This window comes from Aspergillus welwitschiae (genome assembly GCF_003344945.1).
Source record: "Aspergillus welwitschiae strain CBS 139.54b unplaced genomic scaffold BDQ94scaffold_28, whole genome shotgun sequence".
NCBI lineage: Eukaryota > Fungi > Ascomycota > Eurotiomycetes > Eurotiales > Aspergillaceae > Aspergillus > Aspergillus welwitschiae.
Genome location: NW_020798722.1, coordinates 64,347 through 80,516, shown reverse-complemented (window position 1 = coordinate 80,516; position 16,170 = coordinate 64,347). Strand labels below are relative to the sequence as shown.

At 50.1% G+C, this 16,170-nt stretch overlaps 6 protein-coding genes across 6 annotated transcripts; 1 reads left to right on the top strand and 5 right to left on the bottom strand.

The window, feature by feature from the left end:
• Positions 1-733: 733 nt before the first annotated feature.
• Positions 734-1,257, bottom strand: BDQ94DRAFT_172721 (uncharacterized protein; the record flags this gene model as incomplete). The annotated part of the gene is made up of 2 exons (XM_026772018.1): positions 734-1,062; positions 1,125-1,257. The coding sequence occupies 2 exons, from the start codon at positions 1,255-1,257 to the stop codon at positions 734-736; spliced, it is 462 nt and encodes a 153-aa protein (XP_026623659.1).
• A 2,288-nt stretch (positions 1,258-3,545) lies between these two features.
• Positions 3,546-7,359, bottom strand: BDQ94DRAFT_161135 (uncharacterized protein; the record flags this gene model as incomplete). The annotated part of the gene is made up of 10 exons (XM_026769328.1): positions 3,546-3,615; positions 3,666-3,816; positions 3,985-4,173; positions 4,258-4,394; positions 4,429-5,135; positions 5,262-5,395; positions 5,565-5,847; position 5,906; positions 6,148-6,226; positions 6,663-7,359. The coding sequence occupies 10 exons, from the start codon at positions 7,357-7,359 to the stop codon at positions 3,546-3,548; spliced, it is 2,448 nt and encodes an 815-aa protein (XP_026623658.1).
• Positions 7,360-7,962: 603 nt separating this feature from the next.
• pex7 (putative peroxisome biosynthesis protein (Peroxine-7)) lies at positions 7,963-9,359 on the top strand. Its single transcript, XM_026776271.1, has 2 exons — positions 7,963-8,281; positions 8,344-9,359. Exons 1-2 carry the CDS (start codon positions 8,118-8,120, stop codon positions 9,242-9,244), a joined length of 1,065 nt encoding a protein of 354 aa, XP_026623657.1. The 5' UTR covers positions 7,963-8,117; the 3' UTR covers positions 9,245-9,359.
• On the bottom strand, positions 9,359-10,503 carry BDQ94DRAFT_65780 (DUF1014 domain protein). The gene is made up of 3 exons (XM_026776270.1): positions 10,316-10,503; positions 10,074-10,174; positions 9,359-9,990 (listed from the first exon to the last, which is right to left on the bottom strand). Exons 1-3 carry the CDS (start codon positions 10,370-10,372, stop codon positions 9,474-9,476), a joined length of 675 nt encoding a protein of 224 aa, XP_026623656.1. The 5' UTR covers positions 10,373-10,503; the 3' UTR covers positions 9,359-9,473.
• Positions 10,504-10,839: 336 nt separating this feature from the next.
• Positions 10,840-13,781, bottom strand: BDQ94DRAFT_180960 (uncharacterized protein; the record flags this gene model as incomplete). The annotated part of the gene is made up of 4 exons (XM_026773781.1): positions 10,840-11,412; positions 11,464-13,171; positions 13,229-13,578; positions 13,644-13,781. The coding sequence occupies 4 exons, from the start codon at positions 13,779-13,781 to the stop codon at positions 10,945-10,947; spliced, it is 2,664 nt and encodes an 887-aa protein (XP_026623655.1). The 3' UTR covers positions 10,840-10,944.
• A 467-nt stretch (positions 13,782-14,248) lies between these two features.
• Positions 14,249-16,170, bottom strand: BDQ94DRAFT_172715 (multicopper oxidase; the record flags this gene model as incomplete). Its single annotated transcript, XM_026772017.1, has 3 exons — positions 14,249-15,317; positions 15,368-15,845; positions 15,927-16,170. The coding sequence occupies 3 exons, from the start codon at positions 16,168-16,170 to the stop codon at positions 14,249-14,251; spliced, it is 1,791 nt and encodes a 596-aa protein (XP_026623654.1).

Genomic DNA, 16,170 nt, shown 5'->3' with positions numbered 1-16,170 from the left:
TTCGTCCAGAATCAACGGGCTGTGCCAGTGAACTTTGCTGAGGATATCTTCCTCACCGTCACTGGTGAAATACGCTTCAACATCGTGAATATGAGATGATCCGAGCGCACTAGGCCATATGATATCTTACATGTCTGGTGTCGTGTGTTAGCACAGCGAATGCGCGGCGGCTTCGCATATGAGGCGCTCACCACCTGGTGAACTCCATCTTCCATAGAGCAGTACTACATCTCAGTAAATCGTTAGGGATAGACACGAATGCTCAGAGTAAAGGCTACAGCGAGTTGCAGTTTTTTTCTTTCTTTTTTCTTTTTTCTTTCTTTCGTCGGGATTGAATGGTAAAGGAAAGGATCCCATTCACATTGCTTATTTTGTTGTGCAACCACGGCTGTAAATCAACTTCTTATGCATTCTCTGAGTTGAATGAGCTGCAAGTGGCTGCCTACACAGATGATTTACCGTCTGAAGCAATATATCATGGCCCTGAATGTCGTCGAAAGTATTCAAATCTCGCAGAAATACAGGAAACAACGCATGCTGCAGACGTAGGAATGATCGTTGCGACTGCTAAACACAAATGGATAACATATACTATATCATTATAAATGAGTGTTACAACTGGCTCACCAGATTATTACGAGTTACAAACCCATCCTCATTCTTCAACCACATCCTAGTACTACTTCCTACTCAACGATTCCCTTCGAGACCGCTTGAGTAAATATTACTGCCGTCATCCTTGACGTCTTCGCTCTTGCCTCTGCTCTCGTCGTCGCTCTCGTCGTCGCTCTCGTCGTCGCTCTCGTCGTCGCTCTCGTCTGCGCACACGTCTCCGCTCTCGTCTTCGCCTTTGTTTTCCTTCGTCCTCGTCTTCTCTCGTGACTTCGCCCTCATCGTCAGAGTCATTCCTCTCGTTCTGATCAGCGATTTCCGGTGTGGGTGGCGATTCTAGCTGCTCGCAAGACGGTGACTGGCCAGAACCATTCTGGTATCGCGGCGGAGAATCCTGAACAGGATCTGGAGACAAGTGCCTGGTCGAAAGCGCTTGTGGTGCTGGGCAGCCTAGGCATAAGACGAGAAGTTAGACAGGGAAACGATCCCCTCGACAGTAGGTATGCACTCACGGATAGCCTCCTCATAAGTCGGCGGAGGAGGAAGTTCGTTCCCCAATTGACCTTCGTCCAGCCGTGAACCATTTTCTACTTGGTTCACAAATCTGACATATTCGTCTTCATTATCAGTGATAAACAAGGGCATCTCGGGAGAACGGTTTATGATAAATAGTGTCAAATTGTAAGAGGCTGAGGAGGGAAGGAAAGAAATAGACCTCTGGCTGCTTTTATCACACTGGCTATGAGCTGAGACACTACCAGTAACATCAACTTGCGTTGACCTTCAAGCACGTCGAAAGAATGTCTAGAGCCTTGAACTGAACAGGATGATGTGGGTATTCTTATAGCGCAAGAGGGCACTGGATTATTTGGCCTTCCTGGGATCCTCCGTAGGCAAGATACGGAATTATGCTCGATAGATCGGATCTTCTGCAGCATTAAGAGATTCTTTGTTTCACTGAATGAGGATAGTATGTAAAAGGCGACTCAGTTTTGTCAAAGATTAATCAACAATAAACTGTTGGGGGGAGGGGGGTCTCAGTATTATATTTAGCGCCGACAGAGGCTACTAATCAAGCTGGTGATCCCCGGGGCAGTCACATTGAGTTGCGGCTATGCTAATGTGGAGTGAAAGAACTTGGGTAGGGGAAGAAAGAAGGTCGACAACTACAGATACTACTCGGTATATCGGCACAATCCTATATTCCGCTGAGTTAGAAGCCATGTCGGATCTTCTACTTTGTGAAATATATACCTGAGGCATGAACCTATTTGTTAGGGCTCTCGATCCATACCTGAGGCTGGATAGTTGCCTGGGGCACATTAAGTGATGTTTGGTGTATTGTAATTAATCGAACTGATACTAGTAAATCCGATTGATCCCTGAATGAATTGGATGAGGAATGTAGGAGCGGTGTCAGTGTGACATACACGACCTTGGAGCTGTGTTTTATTACCTTGATGCGTTTCAGAAGGAATATAGATATTCATTTAAAGTCTGTCATCTTTTGTACGCTTTCTGTATTCTTCTCAGTGCCTCTAATAATCCAGATGTAGGTATTACTAATAATGGAATGAATGGCTTGTTATGAGTCCTATTTACCTGAAGAACGGGTATCGCCGCTTTAGTAAGGGCAACTTACTGCCAAATCGCTTGGTAATTGATGTTCACGACCGTGATGATTACTCCCCATCAGCATATTTCTGAAAGCCAGTAGTATCTGGAATATCCACTTATCTATCTACTACTATAAACAAGGTTTCTTGCCTGGTATGGGAAAGGAACTAATGGGGGCCCTTAGGCCTTACTAGCGGCCACCGGGTACCGCTCAATCATTACAACATTGACAATGGTTTGTTGTCTCCTTCCATCACTTGTAGTATATTTTGAGACAACAGAGCCAATGTATTTGAGCCAATATACACTACACAATATCTACTAGATCCTCAAATAATAAATAAAGCCATATATCCACGAAATTTTGTGTATGCTGTTCTTCATCCGCTGCGTCACTAAGTACCCCCGAAAACACCGCTAGTTAACTAACGTTAACTAGTTGGACTCTACAGCTATTCAGTTCTGAACTATTATTTAACGACTGCATTTGACAGGAATCTTGCATATGTCTTGAGCTCATAGATTGTATCTGGGACTCTGCACATCTGATACTTCAATTTGTACATTACTCCCAGTTGCACCCTTCCTGAACCTAGAGGTGACCCTAAAAATAGCCTTAGGCAGAACTGGGAATTAGCAGTACTATTATTAGAGTATGCCTAAGCATACTAACAGCTACAGCAGTAGTTGTTACAGACGTTTCATCACGAAAAGAAATAAGCTTTTACGGAGGGGGAAACCTTAGTACAAGTAGTACCTGAAATGCCGTAACCTTGGTAGGAGTAGCCCTAGAGGTGATCCGGTAGTTCAATTAGGCTCTCTAGATGATCATGCACATATATTTTCAAGTTATCGTATACTACTACGTAGATGCTCTTAGTTACATGGTGAAAATATCTGTTAGAAAATTTATAGGATATTTCTGACCGTACACGGTGTTTAGTTAGAGTTCGCTTACGGATCTAGCTACAGTACCTGGTAAGGGTGGCTGATCTATAGCCCGTGTAACAAAAAGTGCAGCAGTCTAGCTTCAATATGAAAACTCCATTAGAATAAATTACGGCAATAAAAAGTTAGGATATGGTTTACTACACGTGATCTGAATAGGCGTTCGTAAGCTGAGATAGCCTGTTCGATCCCCTGACTCTCCATCGCTCTGAATTGCTCCTTACCAACCATTGATTTCTCATATATAGTATATCATGCCACGATTGGTTCAGCCCCTTAATTCTATCGGTTTAACCTACTTGCCTCCCAGAGATTGTTCAATACCTAGAACCGATTTCTCTCGACCAACTTAAGCGTGGCTTGTGCAATCAATTCTGCCCCTCGAACAGTGGGCCCATCCCATTGGTTTCCAGCGGTTCATAGCGACCAGGAAGTGGTCTTGAATAGTGTGGGAGGGCTCATTAGTAGTACCTTCATCAAGAATCAACCTGTGCCAGTGAACTTGATTAAGAACGCCTTCCCCCTCGCTTTTACTGAATTCTGCTGCGACAGTGTCATATGTTGCAAGTACCATAAGAGGAGGCGATGCGAGCGAGAACTGACGCTTTGGACCATGATATTTGTAACATTGCAGGGTTCCTGGGGTAACATGCCTGATTGCGAGTGTCAGCGGGGAAAGCTCAACATATACGAAGAAATCACCGGCGGGTGGATTTTACTTTTCAACTTCTTCAATCCAGCCATGAAGTATTACTACAGCTCGATAAGTCCTTGTGAATGGACACGGATGGATTGATGTGCACTCACGTTCAGTGGGTACGACAACAAGTGTGGATTTTACAGGAAACGGAATCGTATCTGCTGGGGTTTCCAATGTTGTTTCAACGCAGGATAAGCCTGTCACTATACTGGCGATCATGCTGAGGGTCTTTCCCAATCCCATATCATCTGCAAGGATGCCGCCACGGATGTCTTCGGGATGAGAGGATATCATGCCTGCAATTTTATGTTTATAGCTTTCCCACCCCCCGCCTGGTGAATAGGGGTGTTGCAACCAGGATTGGGAGATTTCACACTTACACGCGCTCACTCGAACCCCGATTCTCGAGATGCCAAAGTGTCTTCTTCTTACTACTATGCGGATAGATCGTTTCTCGAGAGAGAATGAAGCTGACCGCTTCTCGCTGGTAGCTGCAACAGAGTTCACTCTCCTGTCCCTTTTGCAAAGGTGAACAAAGGAAATTAAATTACCTTTTAAGCTCCGTACGAATGCGGCTATCGATATACGCCTCATTGTGCAGATTAGAAGAACCATCAGGAACTGCTTGAGCATCAGCATCGTCATCTTCATCGTCTTCGCTCTTGTCTGCATCCGGCTCGTCAGAATTATCCATATCGTGCTGATGCTGATCAGCGGTCCCCGGTATAGGTGGTGAAACCAGCCGTTCGTAAAACGGTGTCCCCTCTGTGTAGAACCATTGGGGATTATAATACTTGACCTGGTCGGGCATTGGATCTGGATGATCTAAGTATAATCTGTGCCAACCAAGTTCCCTTGCCAGAACGTCCTCGATAACCAATGGACCGAAGACGAAGATGTTCATTTTGCACGTCTCCATTGACGACGAAAAATCAGCGGATGAGGAAGTGGAGAAGGGAGAGAGAGAAGATGATAAAGATGAACGCTTTTTAACTACTCTTATTCTCTGCTGGAGTTCATCCATTGGCATCACACCCAGCCAGATCGGATCCTCATCGACTCTGATGGAGCTGAGTTGACGGTGGGTTTCACAGTTCAATGTCGCAATAGGAGTGCCCGTTTTTGATAGAAAGTCGCCACGGTTCCATTGTATAGAGAGAGCTAGCGTAGCAAACGTATTAGGTATTCCGAATGATTGATCACCGCTTAAAGAGTGCAGGTCTTGCGCAGGCTTGATTTGAACATAGATATCTCTCAGCTATACCATGTTAGCTTACACCAGATGGGTAGAGGAACGAGAGAGAGAGAGAGAGAGAGAGAGAGAGAAGAAAAGAAAAGGAAGAAAAAAGAGAGGAGGAATGAGAAGGTGGTCTATATCACGTACCATGCCGAAGCATACATGATCTGCGTTCTCTCCCTGAGTGCCCTGCAGGTCCTGGACAAGATTATTGTGGCATTGCTGGAGAGAATCCTGGACAGGATCTGGAGGCAAATGTTCGGGCGAAAGCGCTTGTGGTGCTGGAGAGCCTAGGTATAATATGAGAAGTTAGACCGCTGGGGGCGGGGGGGGGGGGGGGGGGGGGGGGGGGGGGGGGGGGGGGGGGGGGGGGGGGGGGGGGGGGGGGGGGGGGGGGGGGGGGGCTGGGCTGTGTGTTAGGAGCCTCTCGAAAGTAGGTATTGTACTCACAGATAGCCTCCGAATAAGGCGGCGGCGAACTTTCGCCGCAGAGTTGGTCGTCTTCCAGCTGTAAAGCATCCTGTACGTGGTAATCAGACACGAGAGAGCCTGGAGAAGTGTCCGTGTCTGGAACGGAGCTGGAGCCGCTGGTGCCTAAGGGCTTGTCAAACTTGGGTCGCTTTCCCCGATGACCGTCGGAATCCTTGTCATGGATGTTATCGGTGACTGATTGCACGACTCGCTTTAGAGGAGAGTCCAATGACATCTCGTTGGGAAAGTTCAGAACCAGGTACTAGTGTCAAACTGTAAAATGCTGAGGAGGGGAGGAAGGTTCGCCTCGCTTTTCTCACACTTAACTCTGAGCTAGGGCACGAAGTAGTTGTCACAGCCACCTGGGGGGTTTAATCACCAAGGCTTATGGAAACGAAGAATGAACGACTTCATCTGGACGAGAGGGACGAAGTCCTTTCTTAAGTAGGCATGAGCGATTGCTGCTTCTCGTGGGTTTGTGTAGGGAAGATCCGGGGATAGGGAGGTTGTTCTCCACCGATCGGCCTCTTGAACAAAGAAAAAGGCACCCAAAGTTACCTACGCTGCTTGGCTCTGCCCCAAATCCTTTGTTCTTCCTTTCACTTCGTGGTTTACTTGGGTTTGCTTCGCCACACTATAGCCTGTCTATCCAAACATTCTCCGGTCAAGTGCCATTTAGACTCTCGGTACATGTCCAGACTACTGCCAACCTAGCCCGAATAATCATACACTTTTTCTATACACTCTCCGCTCCTTTTGTATCCGCCTATGATACAACATCGTGAATCCAAAATGATAACAAAACAACACAGCCCACATCATCAGCATAATCCACAACAGACCCACCGCGAAGAAGATAGACGCCAAGGCGAAGACAGTGCAAATCTTCTGAAACCTCCGATTTCCCTGCAGTGTATCGGTCGCCAGTCCCACTTGCATGGCCGATAACAGAACCGACAGGTAGACAAGTACCGCCAGGATCCATGAAAAATTGCGCTCAAAAAACTCTTGGTACCATGCCGAGCCCGGCATGAACCCGAGAACGAGGTTGCGGATGGAAAAGAGAATTCAGGCGACTAAGACGCAACTCGCCAAACTCGTAACGCTTGTTGATGATTGCAGGCTGGGGCTGGAACGAGCGATTATTTTGTGCGGGTAGGGAACTACTCCTGCTGTTATCATTGTCATAATTCTTGTCCTTCCATTCGAGAACCTCCTGGATAAGCTTCGTCCAGGCCTTCCACTTAACGTCGCTGGGAAGAATGTGCTCGTCCTTGGCGTTTTGGAAATCGATCAGCCCGGCGACGAGCCAGGCATATGATAAAAGCAGCCCGCACGCGGCAGCGTACAACTCGCGATTGGGACAGATGTTTCGCACCCAGAACTTGCGATCGAGGAGATACTCTGGCACTGGCTTGATGAGGATTTGTCCGGGGCTCCAAACTAGATGCTCGTCGGGCGATTCCGTGAGGATCACCGTACGCTTCATAAGTTTCTGGCGATGGAGGGGGCGCGCTGCACGCGGGAGACCGGCGAGCCATAACAGGTGATGGATGCGATTCAACTTCGGCGTCATCAGCTGGAAGTTCAAATAGCGTTGGAGATCCTCGTTGGGCTTTATCAACTGATGCTGGAAGTTCACGCCTGCTGGATGCTTTCGGGGAGAGCAGATGTTCTTAGTAGAGTGAAATGGCGGCGTCACATCATTCGTATGGCTCTCTGGTGTCGTTGACTGGTTGGAATCCGGGGTAGGAGAAATCACGGCACTGTCCATCTTAGTTATCAACTGGCCTAGGGGAGGAAAATAGAGATTGAAGCGTATAGTGCTAACATACACCAGGAAAGAAGGCGACGATGATCGGTGATGCCTAGTAGATTACTTGTGGCTTGTGGTCACGAGCTTGAAGGAGGTGGCGTGTCTTAGTTGAATGAATCTACCCCGTACAACTATTTATCTCTAAGTATAGTATTACTGTAGGCGAGGGCCCTTGGCCTGAAGGAGCCGCAATCGATGGCGGTACCATGAACTACAGAGTAGTTCACTTATGGTCATGGTGCATCGCTGACTCTCATAGCCAACAACAATCTGTGTCGTCTATATTTCCACTGTAGCCTATACAAGACCAAATGAGAGCCTACACTATCGATACTAGATACGAGGCATCCCGTGTTGAGGCTGGTTGAGAGGCTAGTGGGTTTCCTAAAACGGCAGAAATCTGATGCATCTACTGACTGTTAGCCTGAGGCACACATCATATTCCTCAGGCACCATGTTATACGCCTCAGGTCTCTACTGTATATCTCAGGCCACCATCATAACCCAGATAGTGACCGAACCTCGGCACGTTGACTCCCCGCAGTCAGTCCATCTGCATCTCCATCATCTACTAATCTCTCCATCTCAACACCAACACCAACAATCAAACCACCACTCCTCCCCTCACTTTCATAGCGCCATGATCCCTTACCCCAATTAATTCCCCCCTCTCACTTCTTCAACCATCTCCACTCCATTTCCGATACCCTTCAAAAATGCTCCACTTCCGCACGGAAGGCTTCAACGGCTGCGCAGTCAAGTACTCACCCTTCTTCGACAACCGCCTCGCCGTCGCCTCATCCGCCAATTTCGGCCTAGTCGGCAATGGCCGTCTCTACATTCTTGAACTGACTCCGAACGGAATAGTTCCCTACAAATGGTATCCCTTCCCCCATTCCCCACCTACCCCCAACCAAACTAACCAACCCACCAAAAACCCAGGTTCACAACCCAAGATTCCCTCTACGACCTCGCCTGGTCCGAAATACACGAAAACCAAGTTCTAACCGCCTCCGGCGACGGAAGCATCAAGCTCTTCGACACGGAGGTCGCCGACTTCCCAATTCAAAACTGGAAAGAGCACAACCGCGAAGTCTTCAGCGTGCACTGGAACCTCGTCGCGAAGGACCGTTTCTGCAGTAGTAGTTGGGACGGGACAGTGCGCGTGTGGACGCCCAATCGGCCGCATTCCCTCCTCACTCTGCCGACGCATAGCTGCACGTACAGCGCGGCTTTTTCTCCGCATTCGCCAGATATCTTGTCGTGTGTGTCGTCGGATTCGTATTTACGGGTGTTTGATCTACGGACGCCGGCGTCGGCGTCGAATCATTTGACTTTACAGGTGCCGATTCATGGAGGAGGTGGTGGAGGGGTAGTGCCGGGTGGGGGACCGATGGCGGCGACGGCGCCGGCGGAGGCGTTGACGATGGATTGGAACAAGTATCGGCCGTCGACGATAGCTACGGCGGGGGTGGATCGGACGATTCGCACGTTTGATATTCGGGCGCCCGGGCAGGGACCGCAGACGGTGATGCTGGGACATGAGTATGCGGTTAGGAAGGTGGCGTGGTCGCCGCATTTGTCGGATGTGTTGTTGAGTGCCAGTTATGATATGACGTGTCGGGCTTGGAGTGATCAGACGCCGCCGGGGGCGGTGGGCGATGTCGATGTGATGCGGGCTGGGCCGGGGCCGAATATGGGGGTTGAGTTGGGGAGGATGGGCCGGCATACGGAGTTTGTGACGGGGGTGGATTGGTGTTTGTTTGGGAGTGAGGGATGGTGTGCGAGTGTGGGATGGGATGAGAGTTTGTATGTGTGGGATGTGAGGGCGGTGATGGGGTAATTCATTCATCCGTTGATTCTGTGTGTGGTGTATTGTGTATTGGACATGGATATAGATTGCATGATACCATTGCATCGTTAATCATCTCATCTGCTATCAGCCATACGCTCTATGCTTTTTGTATAGAATATCCATCCCTCCACGGGCAAACCGGTTATATCATCCTCACCAAAACCCCAACTATATCATCCAGCCAAACAAAATGAAAGAGAGAAAGAGAACAAAAAAACTATTTGGCCAACCTCGCCTCAACCTTCTTCCTCTCCGCCTCCTTCACAGCCGCAATCTCCTCCCGACTAGCATCAAACGCCACATGCGCCTGGTTGAACGGGTTCTCCTCACTCTTCTCAAACTCCTTCTTACAGATCTCGATGCGCTGGTTACGTCTCAGTCCAGGATTCTCAGCCTCAATCTCAGGTAACCGTCTCTCCTCAAATGCCGCATACGCCGCCTTAAACCGTCTCTCGGGATGCCGATCGATCTTGCCGCTATCCTTACCCGTAAGTGACAGTGCATCGAGCGCATTGTCGATACCGGAGGCATTGAGCGCAGAAGCCTTCTTGCTCCCTGGTGTATCGTCGAGCTGCGACAAATCCAATGTGCCTCGGCTGGGTCCCGCGTTCTTCTTCGCTGCGGCTTTGTTGTTCTTGGGTTTGCTGGGCTGGGAGGCTTCTTCGGCGGCGAGGAGGGCGTCGCGTTCGGCCTTCTTGCGCGCGGCTTCGGCTTTCTTGGCTTCAGCGTCGTCGCTGTTGTTTTTTATAAAAAGAATATGTTAGTGGGTGCTTTTTTGGTTTTGGAGGGGATATGTTGATAACTTGGGTCTGCATACCGCTTGCTACCACCCTTCGCGCCCTTGGACCACTTAGCGTCCTCCTCGGCGGCGCGCTTGGCGTCCTCGGCGGCCTTTTTGTTGGCGGCTGCTTCGGCTTTCTACACCCATATAGAAGATCTGGTCAGCTTTTGCCTATACTCATGTAGTTGTGGTTGAGAATATGGTTCTGGTGGTGATGGAGCGGGGGCGGGGTAATATTTTGCAGAGAGATGATAGATCAGTATAGAGGTGGTACGCACACGAGCATTACCCGCAGCCTTCTTGGAGTTCTCGCCGGCGGCTTTCTTGCCTCCCATTTTTGCGGCTAGTATATACAGTAGTTTTTGCACCGGGGGGGAAAAATGGAAAAGGAGTGTGTGGAAGTTAGTTGGAGAGTAGCTAGGAAGCAAGAAGAAAGAGGAAGAAAAAGAGCAACGATGTCATCCTATGGCGGGAGTTGATGGGCCGGGAAGGAAATTGGAGGGAAGTGGAGCTGGCGATGACTAAGAGGGGAAGTGGGCATGTGATGGTGGGAAGCCCTCATACATTTATTTGTATTAGTATAGTAGTATTTTATGGTGTAGTTAGCTGTGGTGGTTGTAGGTATTGTTTAGGGATATTAATGTTAGATGAGGATGATGCGATGTCATTCTGAACTGTGAATATCATCTCGATTACATCGTCGAGGCGACTAAGCGTGTTACACGATGAACGAGATCTATTTAATCTGCTCGCTGTCCCCCTCTTCCCTTTCTCATTCTTCTTTCTCACACGCATCCACTTTCCATCACGTCCCCCTTCACGTTCATCAACTTTCATCTGAAAACATCTCGTAATCATACACTCGAGCCGATCCCAGACTGCTGCTGCTGTAGCAGCCTGGGATCGGCTACAACTTCATCTCCCACGCTCCCTTCTCCCACATCTTCACCCCGCTGATGTCCTCGATGCTCAGCAACGCCCGCGTGGTCAGTTCCACCCCAAACAAGGGCACCGCGTCACCTTCACTATTCTGCACCGGAAACATCGTGCCGTGCGGGACGTTAGTAGCCGAAGCTGGCTGCGAAGAAGACGAAGACTGAGGGTTGTCTTGAGCAGCTGCCTCTCGGAGGATCGCGCACGCTTTGGTCAGATGTCTGAAGCGACTGGAGATCTGAATCGCGCCGTTAGCGATCGGTCCGTGCATGCAATGGCACATGGCCACGTATTCGATGTTGAGGTGTGGAAAGAGCAAGATGCCGTCGATAAGGCTGTGCTGGACCTCGCGCAGCGTGGTCGTGCACATGTCTTGGCGGTACCAGAAGACTTGCAGCGCCTTGAGAGAGCGGAAGCTGCCAATTTGTTGGATGAGATAGTGCTATTAAGGTTAGTATTATACCAGATTAGATTGGAAGAGGAGTTGACTTACGATGCTGCAGTTGTTCACAGAAACTCCGAGCTCGATTAGCTTGCCTCCCCGCTGGCTGATCTGTAGGATGGTGGCCGGGTCGGCAGTCCAGCTGTCACTCTCATCGTTGCGGATTACCAATCGCTGGAGGTTGCCCATGTGCTTGTTTAGGATCTCCTTGCGAATGGTGACTGCGTTCACGGTGGTCTTGGCGGCCAGTGACTCCACCTTGGCTTTACTGAAGCGCTCGAACAGGAACAGCTCGGTGATCTTGTCCATGCTGTTGATGAAGCTGCAGAACGCGGGCGTGACATTGTCCGTGTGGATGGATGTCAGGGGGAGAGGATAAATCTGGTTGAGTCGCTTGAGGAAAGACCAGAGCGTGCTTTGCGGACCAACGTTGAGTAGCGACAGGTGGTGGAGAGAGGTCAGGTCAACGGCCTTGCTAAGCACTCCGGCGGTCACTGGAATGAGATGGACAGAAAGGCTTTCCAGTGGGATGCCATGGGTGTTGCGGACATAGCACTCTCGCGCCTCTTCCGCTGTGCGCATCTCGACCGGAGGGGTTCTGACCGGCTGTTTTCCCTTTCCTTTATCGGCAGATGAACTGGGCCTTGCTGCCCGCACTGGCTGGCGCGCAAAGGCCTGAACACTACCCTCTGTAACTGACCGATGTGTCTCATCGATGAACACCTGATCTTCTCCTTCCTCTTCGACTATGTCGGGATACTCCATGTTGATTACGTCGGTCGGACACTTCTCCTTCTTCTTGCTCACAGAGAATTCGGTCTTGCCGCTGTTCAACGGAGAGGGTTTGGGAGCACTGGTTGGGGCAGAATTGCTGGCACTCGCTTTGCCAATGCTCTCGCTCGGCTGCTTGGGGTTGCGGCCCAAGTACTGAGTTGCAGCTTGGTCGAGCCTGTGCAGTACGTTGATGATGGCTGGGTTTTCCGAGTTAAGCACCATCATCTTTGGCAGCACACGGACCATTGAGCGTACAGACTTCAGAAACTTTCGGTCCCTTGTCTCTTCCGAAACGCCATTGTCCCCCATCTGCGATTTGCGGGCATTGCCTTCCAGCAGGGCTTCCTCCAGATACTTGTTGCGATGGTCGCCATCTTCCACCTTGAAGATGTACGCCAGAATTGACTCCTGAATGGAGCGTTCCCTTCGGACCACGGGATCTGAGGGCAGAGCAGGATCGACTGGAGTGGCCTGCGGAGCCAAAAGGAGGTCGTCTTCCCACTGCGGTGCGGCTAAAATGAGCACATCCCCGAATGTCAACGTCGCATCTGGCGCCGAATTGGAAGCTGTTTTCTTCCGCGCCGACTTTGCAAGCTCGTCGGAGAACGACAACTTGAGCGACTTCAACGTTGACGAGCACTGCGAGATACACTGCGGGAGTTGCAACACCAGTTTCAGATCCTCAATATCCAACAACGAGAGATTCTTGAGTCCCGAAAGGAGGGAAAGAGTTGGCACATGCTGAAGTTTGTCGAGATCCTTCAGCAACTGAGCTTCGGCACCAGTGCAGCTGGGCCGGATTTCCCTGGGCGGCGGATTATCTTGGTTGAAGTGGAAATGTGGAGTCTGGAGCATTTGTCCAAGTGTAGCATCGGTGGGTCCTGGAGTCGTACGTGCTGGCAGACGAATATGGACGTCGCGAATGTCAGGAACTCTACTGAGCGCTTGGTACACGGAGGGTGTGAGTTCCAGGCGAATATCCCAACTGAAGTAGTTAGCACATTGCCCTATCATGTATTTGACACTGTCTTGTGCAATTCACCTAAAGCTAGTTAAACCAGTCGTCTTCCGCAGAGTAATGACAAGAAGGCTACTGAGGTATCGGCCTGCCTCGTAACTCTGACTTGGCCTTTTGACCACAATTCCCTGTCTGTTATCTGATTCGTAGGGCGCGATATGCCTCACTTCAATGTCCCTGACACACGACGCGTACTGAAGGTTGCTGGTGCTCACTGCTTCTACCATGGCCGTGAATCGATCCAGGGAGTCCTGAGTGTAGACGGGATTGTCTGCATGAATTGCATGGTGGAGGTTGCGGTACAGCAGCGCCACGGCCATGCCGTGGAACTGCTGGCACACCCCAGCCAGGCTGCAGAGGCCCTTTTCACCAGACTGAGAGGAAAAGTCAGCACGCGTTTTGGGTCTCGAGGGACGTGAGACAGGTCTTAAATACTCACATATTCAAAGATAGTAGCAAGTATTTCACTTGGGAGACCGAGCAAGCAAGGCACTCCCTCTTTGGATTTGCAGGCACTGGGCCCGGATCGGGTGCCAAAGTGCATATTCTCATTTCTCGGCGCGTAGCCCCGCTCCATAGTGATTATCGTGAAAGTTAATGTTTCTGAATGACGAGTGGACGAGAAGAAGGTAGTGTGCAGGTGATAATATTGAACGCTTAGATGAACCGTTGGATGACCGACAGATCGATCACACAAAGTGGAAGAAGAGTATCGGTGGTATCGACGAAGCGGGAGGAGAGAAGAGAAGTCGAGTAAACAAAGTGAGAAGAAGAAGTCGATTCGAAGACGAGTGTCGAGGCAGGGCAGCAGCAGTGAATGGCTTCGGTAACACACGACTGCCATTCACTCCAGGCGATTGCTGTGCGCGATTTGGTGTGATTGCTCTCACTCTCACTTTGGAGCCACAACTCGGGAATTGGCAAAACACCTAGCAGTTTCATTATGTAGATAAAATAATATTACATCGGATCTATATGACAGGCGCTATATGGCCATATTACAGTAGATACTCTCGTCCACCTCTGTACAATGTGTAAAAGTCCCTAGATTGGCATCACTGGCAACTGATATCCCTCTGGAATGTCGGTCGGCCAGGCGTCCACCCCGTCCAGCAAGGCCAGCGCCAATCCACCGACATGGTGCATCTGAAGATGGCAATGGAGCAGGAACGGCCCCGGGTTCACGATATGGTAGCGCATCGCCAACCAGCTCGGCCCCGTAGCCGAGCTTGGCGAATAGAAAGTGTCCCGCATCTGGGGATTCTCAAAGTTGATGTTTTCCGGGATCTCTTGCATTGCTTCTTCCACGGAGGACCAGATGAAGGGCTGGTTGCCGGTTCCGATTACAAAGTACTTGTTGGAGTGCTTGTGGATGGGGTGTTGAGGCTGGCCCGAAGTGGTGATGTTGATGATGAGATCAACCCAGGTACCGTTCATTGTCATTGCCGAGTACGCCTGCGAGATAGAGCTGAGGTTGAACAAGACAGGAGGGTCAAGCTCTTCGTTCGACATGGGGTATTGGTTGCCCAAGGTCCAGGTGTACGATGAATTGGCATTTTCGACATTCAGGATGTAGGTCCGGTCCGCCTTCTTAGCAGGTGCTACCACAGGGAAGGGCACCACGTCGGTTTCGTTTAGAATGACCGTAGTAGCAGTGGCATTAGAACCAGCCTCATTAATGTAAGGCTGCGAGGAACCGATCTGCTTCGGCGTAGCGGTGTCATATGACAGAACTCCGGTACCATTGATGACCTGGTTCGCATAATTGTTGGCGACGCGGACAGTATAGTCTCCCGCTTGGTCTTCCGACTTGAGCGGCACCATGACGGAGTATCTTGCGGCGACGGGGACAGTAACAGCGTCGACAAGCAGAGGTTCAACATAACGGCCATCGACTGCGTAAACATACATCGGATGCTCGTCGATGGAGAACACAAGGGAGGTCGAGCCTGCCATACTGATAAGGTCAAAGCTAGCATACCGCGACGAAACATTGACCTTGAAGACCTCTGTGGGCCCTTCACTAGGCGTACATCCTTCGTAGAAGCCTTTGGGAACCTTGCTGAGATCGTAAGGATACGGACCCACCACACCCGGCGTGGGCGGCAGGCATCTAGTCAGGATCAGCATTGTTACTATCCCCAAAACTAGGAAATAACATACCCCATATCAGTCAAAGTCACATTGCCCAAAATCTGTTTTTGCTGCTCTGTCGTGACAGCATTGATGTGTTCCTGGGACGGGCAAATCACTGAGCCCTTTCCGTTGATCAGAACAGAGTTGGCACAGTAGGCCTCAACACCAGATTCATTTTGAATCTGGAGAATGTCATGCGAGGAAAACGCTCTCCAATCCGAGATGATAACCGGTCGTGTATTCTTTTCAGCTGCCAACATCGCCTGCTGCTCGTCCGCGTCCGATCCAGAGATCAAATGGAAAGGTCTCTCAACGGAGTCTGCCGGCTCAATGTAGATAGCCCCATACAAGCCATCATCAATCTGAGCCCTTGTGTGCGAGTGATAAATGTACGAGCCATATTGGCTTGCCTTCCACTTATAGAGAAACTGCTCGCCCGGCTGGATCTGCAACTGCGAGAGTCCGGGTACACCATCTGACCAGGGGGTGCCTAGTTGCTCGATACCTGTGGGTCTTCAGTGAGTGCTCAATAGAAAAGGATATTTCGAAACTCGAAACCGAGAAGATGGTTAGAGGCAGTACTCACCATGAAAGTGAACCGTAGTACTGATCGACATCGAATTGTTGACCAAAAATTCGACATCATCGCCCTGCTTCAACCACAACGTGGGCCCAGGAACCTGTCCATTACTCACGATAGCCTTGTGTACATCACCAGCCACGCTGACATCTTCATAGGTCAGGTCTAGCTGGAATTGCACAACACGGCCGGATACCCATTGCACGAAGCAGAGGGCCAACAGGGCCAGCCTGCTTTGAGATATACTCAT